General features: G+C 67.2%; 2 protein-coding genes and 1 long non-coding RNA gene across 5 annotated transcripts; 2 read left to right on the forward strand and 1 right to left on the reverse strand.

Moving 5' to 3' along the window:
- Positions 1-1,492: 1,492 nt before the first annotated feature.
- Positions 1,493-14,195, forward strand: SEMA4C (semaphorin 4C). 3 transcript variants are annotated; one of them, XM_085080565.1, is made up of 15 exons: positions 1,493-1,542; positions 3,415-3,570; positions 5,759-5,907; positions 5,988-6,050; positions 6,151-6,249; positions 7,139-7,235; positions 7,307-7,423; positions 7,495-7,646; positions 8,758-8,933; positions 9,585-9,729; positions 10,212-10,434; positions 10,952-11,067; positions 11,542-11,699; positions 12,080-12,150; positions 12,395-14,195. In XM_085080565.1, the coding sequence occupies exons 2-15, from the start codon at positions 3,447-3,449 to the stop codon at positions 13,234-13,236; spliced, it is 2,532 nt and encodes an 843-aa protein (XP_084936691.1). In that variant the 5' UTR covers positions 1,493-1,542; positions 3,415-3,446; the 3' UTR covers positions 13,237-14,195. The 3 variants fall into 3 exon arrangements, with proteins under 3 accessions (XP_084936691.1, XP_084936690.1, XP_084936692.1); XM_085080564.1 differs by lacking the exon at positions 1,493-1,542 and adding an exon at positions 1,608-1,753; XM_085080566.1 differs by lacking the exons at positions 1,493-1,542; positions 3,415-3,570; positions 5,759-5,907; positions 5,988-6,050; positions 6,151-6,249 and adding an exon at positions 6,325-7,007 and having other exon boundaries at positions 7,040-7,235.
- A 1,335-nt stretch (positions 14,196-15,530) lies between these two features.
- ANKRD39 (ankyrin repeat domain 39) lies at positions 15,531-17,113 on the forward strand. The gene is made up of 4 exons (XM_085080466.1): positions 15,531-15,682; positions 15,931-16,034; positions 16,289-16,492; positions 16,806-17,113. The coding sequence occupies exons 1-4, from the start codon at positions 15,550-15,552 to the stop codon at positions 16,941-16,943; spliced, it is 579 nt and encodes a 192-aa protein (XP_084936592.1). The 5' UTR covers positions 15,531-15,549; the 3' UTR covers positions 16,944-17,113.
- Positions 17,062-17,713, reverse strand: LOC146428062 (uncharacterized). The gene is made up of 2 exons (XR_014856193.1): positions 17,423-17,713; positions 17,062-17,343 (listed from the first exon to the last, which is right to left on the reverse strand). It is a non-coding gene; the product is annotated as an uncharacterized LOC146428062 (long non-coding RNA).
- Positions 17,714-17,899: the final 186 nt, after the last annotated feature.

Raw genomic sequence — 17,899 nt, forward strand, 5'->3', positions numbered from 1 at the left:
GTGGGACTGGCCAAATTGGACTGAACTGGGCTGAGTTGAGGTGAACTGGGATGAGCAGAGCCAAACTGGGACTGGCCAAACTGGGCTGAACTGGGATCAGCCAGGCCCAGCTGGGATGAGCAGAGCTGGGCTGGGACTGGCCAAGATGGGCTGAACTGGGATCAGCCGAGCCAAACTGAGACTAGACAAACTGGGCTGAACTGGGATCAGCTGAGCCAAACTGGGCTGACTAAAACCAAGCTGAGCTGAGCCTGGCTGAGCCGAGCTGAACTGGACTGAGCTGGGTTAAACCAAACTGGGCTGAGCCAAACTGGGCTGAACTGAGACTGGTTACAGTGGCCTGAACTGGACTGTGCCCAACCAGGACAACCCAAACTGGGCCAAGCCAAGATCTGAGCTGTGCCTGGCTGAGCTGAGCCAGGCCAGTGGAGCTGAACTGGGCTGAGCTGGGCTGAGCCAGGCCCAGGCTGAGTGGGGCAGGGTTAAGCCAAGCCAAGCTGAGCCAAGCTGAGCTAAACCTGCTGGTGCTGGCCCCAAGCTAAGCCGAGCTGCCTGGTTCCAGTTGGGCCCAACTGGTTCCAATGCAATCTGAGTCAATCTGAGGCAAGCCAACTGGTTCTGATCCAATCCGACCCGATCCAAACTGACCAGCGCTGAGCTGACTGGTTCTGATCCAACCCAAAGTGGGCTGAGCTGAGCCCAGCTGAGCTGAGCTGACTGGTTCCAGACATGCTCCTACTGGTTCTGATCCAACATGAACTGAGCTGAACTGAGCCGGGCTGAGGCAGCTGGTTCCAATATGGCCCAGCTGGTTCTGATCAGAGCTGGGTTGAGCTAAGGCCAGCTGAGCTGAGCTGGGGTGACTGGTTCTGGATCGGGCCCGAACCGAGCTGAGCCGGGCTGGGCTGAGCTGGGGTGACTGGTTCTGGATCCGGCCCGAACCGAGCTGAGCCGGGCTGGGCTGAGCTGGGGTGACTGGTACTGGATCCGGCCCGAACCGAGCTGAGCCAGGCTGCGCTGAGCTGGCTTGAGCCAACTGGGTCCAGTAAGATCCGACTGGTTCTGTGCCGATCTGAGCCGAGCAGTTCCGAGCGGATGCGGTTCTGACTGGACCCGGTTCCGACTAGACCCGAGCGGTTCCGACTAGACCCGAGCGGTTCCGATCCTACGGGAGCAGACCCGAACGGTTCCGATCTGACCCGACCCGACCCGAGCGGTTCCGATCTGACCCGACCCGACCCGCGCCCCCTTCCCTCAGGGCCGTGACGTCACGCACGGGGCGGAGCCCCGCGGAGCCGCGCGGCGCGCTCCCGCCGCCGCCCCTCACGGCCGCTCCCGCCTCCCGCGCCCCGGCCGGGCCCCCCCGCGCCCCCGGGCCCCCGCCCCGCGCCGCCGCCTCCCTCCGCAGCCCCGCCCGGGCCCCGCCGCCCGCCCCGCGCCGCCGCCTCCCGCCGCCCGCCGCGCCGCCCGGGCCCCCCCGGGCCCCCCCGCCCCTCACGGCCGCCTCCCGCCCCGCCGCCGCCGCCGCCGCCGCGCCCCGAGGTGAGTGCGGGCCCCCCCGCGCCGGGCCGGCCCCCCCGCCCCGCCCCGGTATTGTTGTGGCGGAGCCGCGGGGGCGGGAGGAGGAGGGGGAGGCGCTTTGTTCCTCCCGGTACCGGGGATCGCCGCCGGCTCCCCCGCCGCGGATGGGGGGGCCGGAATCCCCCCGCCCCCACTGCCGCTCGCATCCGTCGGTGCACCGGGAATCCCCCCGGTACGAGCAGCGGGGGGCGCCGGGGGGGCCGTGGGGACAGCGGGGTGGGAGGGCAGCGCCGTGGGGACCCCGGGATGGGACCGGTGTGGGGACCCTGGGGTGGGACCGGCATGAGGACCCCCGGCCGGGATGGCAGCGCTGCGGGGCCGTGGCACCCCAGGCCCCCGTGGCACCCCCGGGTGTCCGGCGCCAAGCTCGGGACCGCGGTGACCTGTGCTACCCACTGTCCCCTGAGGGTGCCTGTCCCCGCTTTGGGCACCCCGGCCCTGCCCTGGCACCCCGGCTGTGCCCAGGACAGCCCGGCCGTGGCTGTGGCCTGTGGCACCCTCGCTGTGCTTTTGTCCCCGTGCCTGTGCCTGTTGCACCCCAGCTGTGCCTGTTGAGCCCTGGCCGTGCTCACGGCGCTGTGGCCGTTCCTGTGGCACCTCGGGTGTGCCCAGGGCACCCCAGCTGTGACTGTGGCACCCCAGATGTGCCCGTTGTGCCCTGACCGTGCCCAGGGCACCCCAGCTGTGCCCGTGGCACCCCAGATTTGCCTGTTGCACGGTGACTGTGCTCGTGGTACCCCAGCTGTGGCCCTGGCACCCTGGCCATGCCCATGACACCCCATCTTTGCCTGTGTGACCCTGGCTCTGCCCATGGCACCCCAACTCTCCCTGTGGCACCCCAGTTTTGCCTGTGGCACCCCAGCTGGGCCCGTGCCACCCCAGATTTGCCTGGCACCCTGAGGGCACCCCAGCTGTGCCTGTGGCACTTTGGCCATGGCCAGGGCACCCCACCTTTGCCCCGGGCACCCCAACTGTCCTTGTTGCACCCCAGCCATGCCCAGGGCACTCCATTATTCCCTGTTACACCCCAACTGATCCCCATGGCACCCCCTCTTTGCCCCTGGTGCTCTGGTCAGGGCCATCCCACCCTGCCCGTGCCAATGACACCCCAGCTGTGCCCGTGACACCCCAGATGTGCCAGCAGCACCCCAGCTGTGCCCGTGACACCCCAGATGTGCCTCTGGTACCCCAGCTGTGTCCATGACACCCCAGCTGTGTCCATGGCCCCCCAGCTGTGCTTGTGACACCCCAGCTGTGCCCGTCACTCTGGTCAGGATCATCCCACCCTGCCTATGCCAGCGGCACTCCAGCTGTGTCAGTGACACTCCAGCTGTGCCCGTGACACCCCAGCTGTGCCCATAGCACCCCAGATGTGCCCGTGACACCCCAGCTGTGCCCGTGGCACCGTGAGCCCCCGCCCTGCCCCAGGAAGCCCCGCCGGGGTGTCCCCCATTCCCACGCCCGTTCCCGTCCCCCCACCCTCCCGGAAATCCTTCCCGGGCGGCGCGGGGCCCCCCCCCGGGCCCCCCCAACTTCCTGCTTCCCGCCGGGCAGGGCAGAACAATTCCCGGCCGCATCCTGCCCGGCCCGGGCGGGGGGGCACGGCGGGGGCAGCCCCGGGGCACCGGGGGTCCCGGGCAGGACGCGGGGGGGCGGGCAGTGACCAGGCCCGTTTCCCGTTCCGTGGGCTCCCCCCGGGGCGGGGCAGGCTCGGGACACCCCCGGGGCTGTGCGGGGTGCCCCCACCTCGTGACGCGCTCCTCAATGCCGCCTTGTCCCCGCGCTGCCCGCGTGACGCCGCCGCCGCCCTAACGGGGCCGTGTGACCCCCCAGGGACCCCGCGCTGTCCCCCCCGCCCCGCCGCCATGGCCCCCGGCCGGCCGCTGGCCCTCGCCTCGCTGCTGGCCCTCGCCGCCGCTGCCGCCGCCGCTGCCACCAGCCCGGGGGCCTCGTGGAGCGCCGTGCCCAGGAGAACTGTCCCCTACGCGGGTGAGTACCGGGGACACACCCAGGGGCTCGGGGACAGCGGGGAACTGAGGTACACACGGTGGGAGGGTTGGTTGTGTCCCTCGGTCATGGTGGGGTGACACGATGGTGGCTGTTGTCGTCACCTCAGGTGGCTTTTAACACCCCCTAAGTCTTGTGAGCACTGTGGGGAAGGGTGGGTGTCCCCAAAGCTGGGGGTCTGTGGGGGCACAGGGGGGACACCCAGGGACACTGCTTTGTGTCCCAGTCCTGTGCCACTGCCTGAGGTCCCCATCCCTGTGCCGTGTCCCCTGTCCCTATCCCTGTACTTTGTGCCCTGTCCCCATCCCTCTGCCGTGTCCCCTGTCCCCATCCCTGTGCCATGTCCCTTGTCCCATCCCTGTGCTCTGTCCCCCTGCTCTGCCAACACTCTAGGATTCTATCCTTCTCCCATGCCAGCAGCCTCTGTCCCTGCTGTGCGCTGTCACCATGTCCCCATCTGCTGTGCCCTGTGTTCCCGTGCCATGCCAGCTCCAGCGTCCCTGTCCCTGTGCCATGCCCTGTGTCCCCGTGCCGTGCCACATTCCTCTGTCCCCATCTGGTGGCAATGCCCCCTGTCATCTATCCCTGTTCCGTGCCAGTGTCCCCTGTCCTGATGCCAGACCCCATCCCATGCCACTGTCCTGTGCTTGAGCCTTTTGTCCCTTCACTGTGCCACTGTCCCCATGCTGTCCCTGTGCCATGTCCCCTGTCCCCACCCCTTTGCTGTGGGGACATAGCACCGTCCCTGTGCTATGTCACTTTCCCAATGTCCGGGACCCCCGCCCTTCTGCCGTTCCGCTGTCCCTGTACTGTGTCCCTTGTCCCCACGCCCAGAACCTCCACCGTTTTACTGTGTCACTGTCCTCATGCTGTGTCCTTTGTCCCCATCCTTGTCTCCGGGGACCCCCACTCCTCTGCCATGTCCCCTGTCTCCATGCCCAGGACCCCCATCCCTTTGCTGTGTCACTGTCCCTGTACTGTGTACCTTGTCCCCATGCCCGGAACTTCCACCCTTTTACTCTGCCACTGTCCCTGTGCAGTGTCCCTGTCCCTGTACCCTCACCCCTTTACTGTGCCCAGGACCCCTTTACTGTGCCCAGGACCCCTTTACTGTGCCCAGGGGTGAGGTGTCCAGGACCCTCACCCCTTTACTGTGCCACTGTCCCCATGCCGTGTCCCTTGTCCCCACACCCAGGTCCGCCACCCCTTGCCGTGCCTCTGCCCCGTGCCGTCCCCGTGCCGCCCCCGTGCCGTGCCAGCCCCTGTCCCTGTCCCTGCCCGGGGGCCCTGGCGCTGTCCCGTCAATGGCTCCTTTCTGCAGGGCCCGGGGGTGGCCGGGGGGCGCGGGGGGGGCACGGGGGGGCCGCGGGGTCCCTGCAAAGGCCACTGTGTTCGTCCGGCGCCGCTGGTGACAAAGAGCCCTTTGTGTGCCATGGGGCCAGGGGGCTCCGGGGGGGCCGGTGGGGGCGGGGGGGAGCAGGGGTCCTGGCCTGGTGTCCCCACAGGGCTGTGGGGGCAGGGGTCCCAGATCACTGTCCCCATGTCCCCACGGAGTTGTGAGGGGGTCCCAGCTACGTGTCCCCACAGAGTTGTGGGGGGGTCCCAGCCCGGTGTCCCCACAGAGCTGTAGGACAGGGTCTGCTGGGAGTGAGGGGTACTGTGGTGTCCCAGCCTGCTGTCCCCATGTCCCTGCAGAGCCCTGGGGTGGGATCCAGTGGGGTCAGGGCGTTCTGTGGTGTCTCAGCCCAGTGTCCCCATGTCCCCGCAGAGCTGTTTGAGGGTCTCAGCCCAGTGTCCCCATGTCCCCGCAGAGCTGTGGGATGGGATCCAGTGGGGCCAGAGGATGCTGTGGTGTCCCAGCCCTGTGTCCCCGTGTCCCATGTCCCCGCAGAGCTGTGGGATGGGATCCAGTGGGGCCAGGGGTGCCGTGATGTCCCAGCCCTGTGTCCCCATGTCCCCACAGAGCTGTGGGATGGGATCCAGTGGGGCTGGGGGCTGCTGTGATGTCCCAGCCCCGCGTCCCCGCAGAGCTGTGGTGTCCCAGCCCTGTGTCCCCTGTGCCCGTGTCCCCGCAGAGCTGTGGGATGGGGTCCAGGGGGTGCTGTGGTGTCCCAGCCCCGCGTCCCCACAGAGCTGTGGTGTCCCAGCGCGGTGTCCCGTGTCCCCGCAGAGCTGCAGGACGCGGCCAAGCGCTTCTCGCAGGGCGGGGTGTCGCACTACCTGACGCTGACGCTGGACGAGGCGGAGGCGCTGCTGTACGTTGGTGCTCGCGAGGCCGTGTTCGCCCTGGCCACCGGCACCGTGGAGCTGAAGGCGGCGGTGAGACCCTGGGGCACCCCGAACAGGGGGGATTTGGGGTGAGGGTGACATCCCAGCCCCTGACCCTTTGTCACCCCCAGATCTCATGGGAGGCCCCCCTGGAGAAGAAAGCGGAGTGCGTGCAGAAGGGCAAGAACAACCAGGTGGGTTGGTCACTCATGGGTGCTGTGGGGGGTTTGGGGCACCCAGGGGTGGCTCCCCGTGTGTTGTCACCCCCTGAATGTCCCCTCTGTGCCCTCCCAGACCGACTGCTTCAACTACGTGCGCTTCCTGCAGAGCTACAACAGCTCCCACCTCTACGCCTGCGGCACCTATGCCTTCCAGCCCAAGTGCACCTACATTGTGAGTGGGGACCCCAAAACCTGTGGGGACCCCAGCTTCTCCCCTGCCCCGTGGGGGATGAGGCCCAGGAGTGTCCCTGCGGGATGTCCCTGTCCCCGCGGGTGGCATTTGGCATGTCCCTGTGTGCAGGGCATGGTTTTGTGTCTGTGAGGGAGTCCTGGGGGTGTCTCCTGTGCCCTTGGGGTGGTGTTGGAGTGGCCCAGATGGGTCATCTGGGAGGAGTCCCTGTGTCCAGGGTGGTCCAGGGGTGTCCTTGTCCCCATAAGGCATCATCCGGTGGTGTTCCTGTCCCCAGGAGCACCATCCAAGGGTGTCCCTGTTCCCAGCTGCATCACCCAAGGATGTCCCTGTCCCCAGAATGAGTCATCCAGGAGTGTCCCCATGTCCAGGAGGATCATGGATGGGTGTCCTTGTCCCCATAATGGGTTATCTAGAGGTGTCCCTGTCCCTGGGAGCATCAGCCAGGGGTGTCCCTGTCATCAGGAAGGTGATCCAGGGATGTCCTTGTCCCTGGGAGCATCATTTAGTGGTGTCCCTGTCCTCTTAATGGCTCATCCAGGGGCATCCCTGTCGCAGAAGGATCAGCTGGGGGATATCCCTATGTCCAGGGGAGTGGTCTAAGGGTGTCCCTGTCCCTTTAATGGGTTGTTCATGACCATCCCTGTCCCAGAAGGATCACCCAGGGTGTCCCTGTCCCTCATCCAGAGGTGTCCCTATGCCCAGGAGGGTGCCCCAGGGGTGTCCCTGTGCCCAGGAGGGTTACCCAGGGGGGCGTCCCTGTGCCCAGGAGGGTCACCCAGGGGGTGTCCCTATGCCCAGGGCTGCTCTGGGTGTGGGGGGACATGAGCTAGGAAGGGTTTGGGACCCCAACCCACCCCTGTGCCCCCAGGAGCTGTCCGGCTTCACCCTGGACCAGGTGGCATTTGAGGACGGCAAAGGGAAGTGTCCCTACGACCCCACCAAGGGCCACACCGGCCTCATCGTGGGTAGGTGACACCGCTGGGGCCCTGGGGGTGTCCCCGTGCCCCCCACACCCCCCTAAACCCCTTTGTCACAGACGGCGAGCTCTACTCTGCCACCTTCAACAACTTCCTGGGCACGGAGCCCGTCATCCTGCGCAACCTGGGCCCGCACTACTCCATGAAGACTGAGTACCTCACCTCCTGGCTCAACGGTGGGCACGGGGACAGGGACAGGGACAGGGGACAGGCAGGGGACAGGGCTGATGGCACGGTGGTCTTGCAGAGCCCCACTTTGTGGCGTCGGCCTTCGTGCCCGAGAGCGCGGGCAGCAGCACTGGCGACGACGACAAGGTGTACTTCTTCTTCAGCGAGCGCGCCGTAGAGTACGACTGCTACGCCGAGCAGCTGGTGGCTCGTGTGGCACGGGTCTGCAAGGTACAGGGACACTGGGGACACCTGGGGACACCAGGGAACCGGCAGGGACACGCCCTGAGCCTTTGGTGGGGTGGGAAGCTGACATGGCTTTGGTGCTGGGTGTGTGGGGTTTGTCCACCCTGATGCACCCCCAGCAGGGGATGGGTATGGAATAATTGCATTTCTGTTTCTATTTCAGTTATTATATTACTATAATAATTACTACTATTACTATTGTTATTATTATTACTAGCATAATCTTTTCATCCATAGGCTTTCTTTGATTCCTCTGTTCTGGCACCAGTCCTGGTTTCCAGAACCTTCCAGCACATGCCACTCATGGGCACAGGGATGCTGGAATTCATTTTCCCCACCATTGCCCCCCACTGCTGGGGGTTTTGCCATGGGGTGACCATGGTGGCCTTGCCTGGGTGCCTATGGTGGCCCTGTCCTGGTGCCTGTGGTGGCCTTGTCATGGTGCCCGTGCTGGCCTTGTCATGGTGCCCACTGTGGCCTTGTCCTGGTGCAAGTGGTGGCCGTGTCCCTGTGCCCATGGTGGCCTTGTCATGGTGCCTGTGGTGGCCCTGTCCCAGTGCCCATGGTGATCATGGTGGCCGTGTCCTGGTGCCTATGGTAGCCTTTTCCCTGTGCCCGTGGTCACCATGGTGGCTTTGTCCTGGTGCCTGCGATGGCCCTGTCTTGGTGCCCACAGTGGCCCTGTCCTGGTGCCCACAGTGGCCCTGTCCTGGTGCCCATGGTGCCTGCGATGGCCCTGTCCTGGTGCCCACAGGGGCTCTGTCCTGGTGCCCATGGTGGCCCTGTCCTGGTCACCATGGTGGCCCTGTCCCAGCACCCACAGTGGCTGTGTCCCAGTGTCCCTGATCACCACAATGGCCCTATCCCAGTGTCCCTGGTCACCCTGATGGCCCTATCCCGGTGTCCCTGGTCACCACAATTGCTCTATCCCAGTGTCCTTAGTCACTACAATGGCCATATCCCAGTGTCCCTGGTCACCACAATGGCCCTATCCCGGTGTCCCCGGTGACCACAATGGCCCTATCCCGGTGTCCCTGGTCACCACAATGGCCCTATCCCAGTGTCCCCGGTGACCCCGCTGTCGCTGTGCCTGCAGGGGGACGTTGGTGGCGCGCGGACGCTGCAGAAGAAGTGGACGACGTTCCTGAAGGCGCGGCTGCTGTGCTCGGCGCCGGAGCAGCAGCTGCACTTCAACCGCCTGCAGGCCGTGTTCACCCTGCGCGGGCAGCGCTGGCAGGACACCGCCTTCTTCGGCGTCTTCCGCGCCCGCTGGTCAGTGCTCTGCTGCCCTGGTGGCTGTTTTCTGGTGTCCATGGTGGCCTTGTCCTGGTGCCCGTGGTGCCCACAGTGACCCTGTCCCTATGGTGGTTTTGTCCCTGTGCCCATGGTGTCTGCAGTGCCCATGTCCTGGTGTCCATGGTGGCTGCAGCAGCCCTGTCCTGATGTCCATGGTGGCCTTGTCCGGGTGCTCATGGTGCCCACAGTGACACTGTCCCTGTGCCCATGGTGTCTGCAGTGCCCATATCCTGGTGCCCATGGTGGCCGTGTCCTGGTGTTCATGGTTGCCCTGTCCCTGTCCCTGTGCCCATGGTCACCACAGCAGCCCTGTTCCTGTGCCCATGGTAGCCTTGTCCCAGTACCCATGGTCACCATGGCAATCCTGTCCTAGTGCCTATGGTGCCTGCAGTGGCCCTGTCCTTGTGCCCATTGCCACCATGGTTGCCCTGTCCCTGAGCCCATGGTCACCACAGCAGCCCATGGTGCCCATAGTGGCCATGCCCTGTTGTCCATGGTGGCCCTGTCCCGGTGCCATTGGTCACTGTGGTGCCCTGTCCTGGGGGTGGGATGGGTCCCAAGCCCTCTCAGGAGCACCAGGACAGTGGGATGGTGGCAGTGGATGTCACCAACCCCGTGTGCCCACAGGGGGGACGTGGATGTGTCTGCCATCTGCCGCTACCACATCCTGGAGGTGAAGAAGGCCTTCGAGGGGCCCTACAAGGAGTACCGGGAGCAGGCGCAGAAATGGGGACGCTACTCGGACGAGGTGCCCAGCCCCCGGCCTGGCGCGGTGAGTGTGGGCACTGGGGATGGCTGTGGGGTGGGTGGGGCTGTCTGTGGGGCTGAGGGTGCCCTCTGAGGGATTGGGGTCTGTCTGTGGGGCTGGGGCTGCCCTCTGAGGGATTGGGGTCTGTCTGTGGGGCTGAGGGTGCCCTCTGAGGGGTTGGGATCCATCTGTGGGGCTGGTGGTGCCCTCTGAGGGATTAGGGTCCGTCTGTGGGGCTGATGGTGCCCTCTGAAGGATTGAGGTCCATCTGTGCCTCCTGAGAGGATTTGGGATCCATCCCCGTGCCCTCTGTGCCCTCCTAAGCAGGACTGGGATCCACCCTGTGCCCCCACACCCTGACCATGCCTCATGCCCTGACTGTGCCCCATGTCCCTCGTGCCTTGACTGTGCCCCGTGTCCCCTGTGCCCTGACAGTGTCTTGTGCCCCCCATGCCCTGACCATGCCCTGTGTCCCCCATGCCCTGACCATGCCCCGTGCCCCGCAGTGCATCACGGACTGGCACCGCCAGAACGGCTTTGCCAGCTCGCTGGAGCTGCCAGACAACACGCTGAACTTCGCCAAGAAGCACCCGCTGATGGACGAGGCGGTGCCGCCCCAGCACGGCCGCCCGCTGCTGCTCAAGAAGGATGCCAACTTCACCCAGCTCGTGGTGGATCGTGTGGCTGGGCTGGATGGGGCTGTCTACGAGGTGCTCTTCATCGGAACAGGTGACACTGAGGGGAGAGAGGACAGGGCGCTGAGGGGACAGGGCAGTGAGGGGACAGAGACCGAGTGGCAGGGCTGGACAGGGCTGTCTGCAAGGTGCTGTTCATCAGAACAGATGACCCGGGGACAGGGGATGGGGACCGAGGGGACAGGGCAGTGAGGGGACAGGGCCCTGAGGGGACAGGGCCCTGAGGGGACAGGGCCCTGAGGGGACAGGGACCGAGGGAACAGGTCACTGAGGGGACAGGGGACAGGGTGCTGTGAGGACAGAGACCAGGGGACAGGGACTGAGGGCACAGGGTCCACGTGGCAGGGCTGGATGGGGCCATCTACGAGGTGCTCTTCATTGGAACAGGTGACACAGGGACCAAGGGAACAGGATGGGGACCAAGGGGATGAGGACTGAGGGGACAGGGACCGAAGGACAGGGCAGTGAGGGGACAGGGTGCCAAGGGCACAGGACACCATGGGGACAGTGGCCAAGGTGGCCCCGTCCCTGAGTGTCCCCTGTCCCCACAGGTGACGGCTGGGTGCACAAGGCGCTGGACCTGGGCAGCCACATCCACCTGGTGGAGGAGCTGCAGGTGTTCGAGCCAGCGCAGCCTGTGGAGAGCCTGGTGCTGGCAGCCACCAAGGTGAGCGTGCAGGGACGGTGGTGTCACCAGTGTCACCATGGGGTCACTGCGGGGTCACCCAGCCACTCCCTGCCCTGCAGGGGCTGCTGTTGGGGCAGGGCGTGGTGGTGGCAGTGTTCCCCCAGTGTCCCCATAGTGTCACTCACCTGTCCCCACCCCTGCAGGGGCTGCTGTTTGGGGCAGGGGATGGTGGTGGCAGTGTCCCCCCAGTGTCCCCACAGTGTCACTCACTGTGTCCCCCTTGAGAAGCTGCTGTTGGGGCAGGGGGTTGCAGTGGCAGTGTCCTCACAGTGTCCTCACGGTGTCACTCACCTGTCCCCCCACAGAAGCTGCTGCTGGGGCAGGGGGTGGCAGTGTCCCTGCGGTGTCACTCACCACTGTCCCCACCCCACAGAAGCTGCTGTTGGGGTAGGGGGTGGCGGTGGCAGTGTCCCCCCAGTGTCCCTATAGTGTCACTCACCTGTCCCCCCACAGAAGCTGCTGTTCGCCGGCTCGCGGCTGCAGGTGGCACAGCTGCCCCTGGCAGACTGCGGGCGTTACCAGTCCTGCACCGACTGTGTCCTGGCACGGGATCCCTACTGCGCCTGGAGCCGCAACGGCAGCGCCTGCATCCCCACCGATGGCACCAACGGGTACGGACACGGGGACAGCGGGATGTGGGGACATGGGGACAGCAGGACAGCGGGGCTGGCTGGGACAGGGACAGCTCCCAGGGAATGGCTGAGACTGTGCTGGGGGGTTTAGGGTGGATTTTGGGAAAGGTTCTTCCTGCAGAGAGTGCTGGCACTGCCCAGGCTCCCCAGGGAATGTGACATTCCCAAATCTGCCAGAGCTCCAGGAGTGTTTGGACACCGCAGGGATGTACAGGGTGGGATTTTGGGATGTCTGTGCAGGGCCAGGGGGTGGATCCATGGTCCTTTGGGTCCCTTCCTGCTCAGGACATCCTGTGGGTGCAGGGCTCCTGGGCAGGGGACACCACGAGGGCACCCCTCACTCTGCCCTTGTCCTGCAGGTCCCACCTGGTGCAGGACGTGCTGAGCTCCGACACAGGCGCCTGCTCTGTGCCACAGGTGGCCCAGCAAGGTGAGCCTCTCCCGGTGCCACGTGGCTCCATCCCACCCCATCCCATGGATCCCATCCCATATCCCATGCCATGCCATGCCATGCCATCCCATCCCATATCCCATCCCATATCCCATATCCCATCCCATCCCATGGATCCCACCTCATCCCACCTCATCCTATCCCATGGATCCCATTCCATCCCATTATCCCATCCCATCCCATTATCCCATCCCACCTCACCCACTGACCCGCTGTCCCCTAGGGCCGCTGACGCCCAAGAACGTGACGGTGGTGGCGGGCACAGACCTGGTGCTGACGTGCCGCCTGGGCTCCAACCTGGCGCGGGCGCTGTGGACGTTCGAGGGCCGGGCGCTGGCGTCCGAGCAGGTGCTGGTGCTGGGCGAGGCGCGGCTGCGGGCGCTGGTGGTGCCCGGTGCGGGCGCTCAGCACAGCGGCACCTACCGCTGCCTGGCCGAGGAGCAGGGCGCCCGCCTGCCCGCCCAGGAGTACCGCGTGGCCGTGCTGCCCGGCCCCGGAGCCCCGCTGGAGACGCGGGCGGCGCCGGACGGCGCGGGCGCGGTGTGGGTGCTGGCCGTGTGCCTGGGCGCGCTGTGCCTGGCGCTGCTGCTGGCTGTGCTGTCGCTGTGGCGCCGCCTGCGCGAGGAGCTGGGCAAGGGCGCCAAGGCCATCGAGAGCACGCTGGTGTACCCCATCGAGCTGCCCAAGGAGCCGCCCAGCCCGCGCTTCGTGCCCAGCGCCGCCTCCGACTCGGACGAGAAGCTCTGGGACCCCTCCAGCTACTACTACTCGGACGGCTCGCTCAAGATCGTGCCCGGCCACGCGGGCACGGCCGGCACGGCCTGCTGCCGCAACGGCGGCCCCGGCGCCGCCTCGCCGCCCGCCGCCATCCCCGGGCAGCCGCTGCACTCGCCCACCCGCATCCACCTGGGCCCCCTGCGCGGCTCGGCCTCCAACGGCTACATCCGCCTGGCGCTGGGCCACGAGGAGCGCCCGGCCTGCGCCGACCTGGCCGAGGAGCTGCGGCGCAAGCTGCAGCAGCGCCAGCCGCTGCCCGACTCCAACCCCGAGGAGTCGTCCGTGTGAGCGCAGCTACCTCAGCCGGGCACCAGGCTGGGCACTGGACACCCGGACTGGGCACTGGACAGCCAGCCTGGGCATGGGACAGCCAGCCTGGGCACCGGACACCTGGCTGGGGATGGACATATCAGCACAGCCACTGCCCTGGGGACAGGAGTGTCACCCCACTGCCAGTGCCCACTTTGGGGACTGCCGCACTGGCACTGGGAGCCACCCTGAGGACAGCAGTGTCACCCCAGCACCTGCCTCGGGGATGGGAGTGGCACCCCAGTACTGCCTTGGGGACCGGAGTGTCACTCCAGAGCCAGTGCCCACTTTGAGGACTGATATTTTGTCATTGGGACCCATCTTGGGGACAGGATGGGCTCCCTGGCACTCACTTTGGGGACAGGAGTGTCACCCTGGCACCAGTATCTGCTTTGGGGCTGGGACACCCACCCTCGGGACAGTAGTGTCACCTTGGTACCTGCCCTGGGGACAGCCCTGTCACCCTGGCTCTGGTACCCACCCTGGGGACAGCGCTGTCACCCAGCCCTGCCTGGTGCCACCGTGTCACATCCGGGCCGCTGCCCGCCTTGGGCCCCGGAGCTGCTCCCGGTCACCACCTCCGCCTTCGGTACCGAGTCCCCCTGGCGGGACACACCTTGGGGACACCCCGGGCCCCGTGTCCCCCCGTGTCCCCCGCGGGCAGCGACCCCAGGACGTTTTTTTGGGCTCATTTCCGAACCGATCGGGTTTTTCTTCCTGACAACTTTTCTATTCCCCCCTCCCGCCATGTCCCCTCCCAGGGCTCTGTCCCCACCCTGCCCTGGCCGTTTGTCCCCTCCCCCGCCTGCCCGCCCTGCACGACCCCCTCCCCTTTTGTATAACCCCCCCCAGTGTAATTTATTTGTTACCGAAATATATTTATTTGCTGTAAATACGTGAGTATTTTTATATTAATAATAAAAGGAGTTGGAAAAAGCCCGGGATTGTCTCTCTGTGCGCAGCGGCGCCCGCGGGGGCAGCGGCCGGGCTGAGGGGCTCTGTGCCCCCCCGCTGAGCTCATGGAAAATCTCCGTGCGGCTATAAAAGGGCAGAGCAGAGCCGTTCCCAGGCGGGGGGGCGCCCCGGATGTTGGGGGTCAGCGCGGGGATCCCCGGGGAGCCTCTGCGGCTGGGAACGCTGCGGGGAACGGGGCGGGGGCTGGGAACGGGGGCGGGGGGTGGCCGGGCCGTGGGAAATGGGGCTGGGGGAGTCCTGTAAGGGGGAGGGGGAGCCCTGGGAACATGACTGCTGGGGGGTGAGGCGTGGGGACCCCAGAACGGGGGGAGATGGGAGCCCTGGGACCCCATAATGGGGGAGAATGGAGCCCTGGAACACCCCAGTATCGCGGGGAGCTCTGGGACCCCATAACGGGGGAAACGAGAACCCTGGGAGCCCCATTGCTGGGGGGGTTGAGGCGTAGGGACTCCGTAACTGGGGGGTTGTCCCTGGGTGTCCATAGAGGGGGGGCTGGGGGCCCTGGGACCCCATAGCTGGGGAGGGGGGCTTGAGTACCCCATGAGTATCTGGGGACAATCCCTGGGACCCCATAGCTGGAAGGGTGGGGGAGCCCAGGGTCCCCATAGCGGGGGGGGGAAGCTCTGGGACCCCCATACCGGCGTGAGTGTGACCCCTGTGATCCCCATTGCTTCGGGGTGACCCCGGAGGTGTCAGGGGGTGATGCCAGGGGGTTCCCACAGCTGCGGGGGTGTGGGAGCCACAGAGACGGGAGGCACTTTCCTGGTGCCCCAATCCCTGCAGGGGTGTGCCTGTCCCCATCCCGGGGGTGTGCCTGTCCCCATCCCGGGGGTGTCCCTGTCCCCATCCCGGGGGTGTCCCTGTCCCCATCCCGGGGGTTGGTGACCCCGGGGGGGAAGGAGGGGGGAGGGGCAGGGCTGGGCTCTGCGCGGCCGTTGGCGCCCCCTGGCGGCGGGACTGGGGCTCTGCGGGGAGGGGGTGCGGACAGTGCGCATGCGCCATAACGGCCAGGGCTCGGGGCCCTTCGGCTCTTCTCGGCCCTTCCCGGCTCCCTTCGGTCCTCCCTGCCTCCTTTCGGCCCTTTCCGTCTCCTTTCCTCCCACTTCGGCCCTTTCCGTCTCTCCTCGGCCCCTTAATCCCTCTTCGGGCCTTTCCGCCTTCACTCGGCATTTCCCGGGTTCCCTCGGCTCTTCCCGGCCTCGTTCGGCCCTTTCCGTTTTCTCTCGGCCTTCTCCGCCTCCCCCCGTCTCCTCTCGGCCCTTTCCGTCTCCCCTCGGCCTTTTCCGTCTCCCCCGTCCCCCCGGTACCGGCGGGGCCATGGCCGGTGGTCGGCACTCGCCGCCCGGTCCGTGCTGCCCCGGCCGGGTGGCGATGGCCGGTCCGTGCTGCCCGGGCCGGGTGGCCGTGCCCAGCGTGCACCAGAGCCTGTCCGAGATGGACTTCGAGCGGGGTCCGGGGGGCTCTGGGGGGCCGGGGTGCCGGTACCGGGGAGCTCGGGAGGCTCTGGGTTGGGGTATCGGGGGTACCCGGGGACTCTGGGCAGGGGTTGGGGTACAGCAGGGGCACGGGCAGGGCTGCAGCACCGGTACCGGAGGGACACCGGGGGAGCTCTGGGCTGGGGTACCGGTACCGGCGGGGCTCTGAGGGTCTCGGGGCGGGCCCGGGGGTCTCTGTCTGAGCCAGCCCCGCTGCCCGCAGGGATCTGGGCGGCGGCGCGGGACGGGGACGAGGCGCGGGTGCTGAAGCTGCTGGAGCGGCGCGGGGACCCCGCGGAGCCCGACCTGGCGGGGTACACGGCCCTGGTACGGGGGTTCTGGGGGGCACGGGGGTCCCAGCCTGGCGGGTACACGGTCCTGGTACGGGGGGTCCTGGGGGTCCCAGCCTGGCGGGTACACGGCCCTGGTACGGGGGGTCCTGGGGGTCTCAGCCTGGCGGGTACACTGCCCTGGTACGGGGAAAACGGGGCTACACCGGGGATACCTGACCCGTTGGGTACCCGGCTGGTACGGGGGTCCCGGGGGTCGCGGCCCCCTCGCCCAGCCCTCCATCCCCGCAGCACTACGCCAGCCGGAACGGGCACCTGGGGGTCTGCCGGCTGCTGCTGGAGCGGGGCGCTCCCTGCGACGCGCGGACCCCCGGCGGGGCCACCCCGCTGCACCGCGCCTGCTACTGCGGCCACCGCGCTGTCACCGAGCTGCTGCTGGAGCACGGCGCTGACCCCGCGGCCACCGACGGCGACGGCAGGACCGGGCTGCACAAGGTGGGGGGCACGGGGGACATCCGTACAAGGCGGGGGGACATGGAGGGTCCCCCTCCCACATCAGCCTGTCCGAGGTGGGTGGGGGGCACAGGGAGTCCCCTTTCTGTGGGTGGGGGGCACAGGTGGAGCCCTCCGCACAGAGTGGGTGGGAGCAATGGGGGGGTTTCCCTCTGTCACGTAAGATGGGTGGGGGGCTCGGAGGGATCCCCCTGCCCAAAGTGGGTGGAGGCACAGGGGTTCTCCTCCCCCAGGGTTGCGTTTCGGGGGGTTCAGGGGTCTCCGTGTCAGCCGGGGGTGACGGAGGTGTCCCCAGGCTGCCGAGCAGGGCCACCGCGAGCTCTGCGCTCTCCTCCTGCGGCACCGCCCGGCCCTCGCTGCCCTCCGCGATGCCCGGGGCAGGCTACCCCGGGACGGAGCCCACCCGGCCGTGCGGGACCTGCTGGACACCTGAGGGGACACCGGACAGCCCAGCCACCCCCATGGACGACACAGCCCCGGGGTGACACTCTGCCTGTGTCACCTCCGCCCGGTGCCGGGGTCACCCCAGGAGGGACGTGCAGGTCCTCCCGCGCCTTCCAGGGGCTTTTATTTCCTAAAGAAAGCACTAAAAAGTGGACAGCAGCGTTTGTCGGAGCAGTGAATTCCGCGGTGGAAGGGCTCCGGTTCCTGCTGGGATGGTTCGGAGGGATTCCACGGGGATCTAACCGGGTGGGACACCCACCCCGTTCCCGTTCTTCCATGGTCTGGGGTGTGCCGAACTCCTGCGGCTGATGAGGATCTCCACCAGGGCCTGACACCCCCAGCGTCACCAGCACCTCCACACGGGTGGGACCTCATGGAACCACGGAATGCTTTGGTTATTAAATCCCATCCAGTGCTATGGGTAGGGACACCTCCCACTGTCCCATGTTGCTCCAAGCCCCGTCCAACCTGGCCTTGGGCACTTCCAGGGGTGTGCAGGCGCCGAGTGGTGGCCCCGGGATCCTCCCCCGGATTCGGTCGGGGGCTCTGGAAAGGGCGGGTAGGGATCCATCCCCGAGGCTCCAGTGATGCCGGGGCACCCGGGCCGGGGTGGAGCGGCCGGCTCCGAGCCCCGGCCCTGTCCCTGTCCTTGTCCCGGTCCCTGTCCCGATCCCGGTCCCTGTCCCGGTCCCGCCGTCGCCCCCTCACGCAGCTCCTACTGCCCGTCCCGCCGCCGCGCCCCGCCCGCTCCCACCCGAGCCAATCACCACCCGCGCTCCCCCCGCTGTCCCGCCCCCTCTGCCCCGCAGCGAATCACCACCCACCTTTCCCCCATAGCCCCGCCTCCCCTCGCCCTGCAGCCAATCACGCGCCTCCCCGCCTCAGCGAGCACAGCCAATCCCCGCCCGCCCTGCCCGCCCCCCCCGGTAACCGGGCGCCCCTCAC

This window comes from Lichenostomus cassidix, chromosome 22, assembly GCF_008360975.1.
Source record: "Lichenostomus cassidix isolate B80296 chromosome 22, HeHo_3.0, whole genome shotgun sequence".
Taxonomy (NCBI): domain Eukaryota; kingdom Metazoa; phylum Chordata; class Aves; order Passeriformes; family Meliphagidae; genus Lichenostomus; species Lichenostomus cassidix.

What these genes read in the sequence shown, in the direction of transcription:
- ANKRD39 (XM_085080466.1), top strand. Translation starts at nt 15,550, where the DNA reads ATGGCCGGTGGTCGGCACTCGCCGCCCGGTCCGTGCTGCCCCGGCCGG. An exon ending in CGAGATGGACTTCGAGCGGG is followed by an intron (nt 15,683 to 15,930) that starts GTCCGGGGGGCT and finishes CGCTGCCCGCAG; the next exon opens with GGATCTGGGCGGCGGCGCGG. An exon ending in GCAGGACCGGGCTGCACAAG is followed by an intron (nt 16,493 to 16,805) that starts GTGGGGGGCACG and finishes AGGTGTCCCCAG; the next exon opens with GCTGCCGAGCAGGGCCACCG.
- SEMA4C (XM_085080565.1), top strand. Translation starts at nt 3,447, where the DNA reads ATGGCCCCCGGCCGGCCGCTGGCCCTCGCCTCGCTGCTGGCCCTCGCC. An exon ending in CCGTGGAGCTGAAGGCGGCG is followed by an intron (nt 5,908 to 5,987) that starts GTGAGACCCTGG and finishes TGTCACCCCCAG; the next exon opens with ATCTCATGGGAGGCCCCCCT. An exon ending in TGGTGCTGGCAGCCACCAAG is followed by an intron (nt 11,068 to 11,541) that starts GTGAGCGTGCAG and finishes GTCCCCCCACAG; the next exon opens with AAGCTGCTGTTCGCCGGCTC.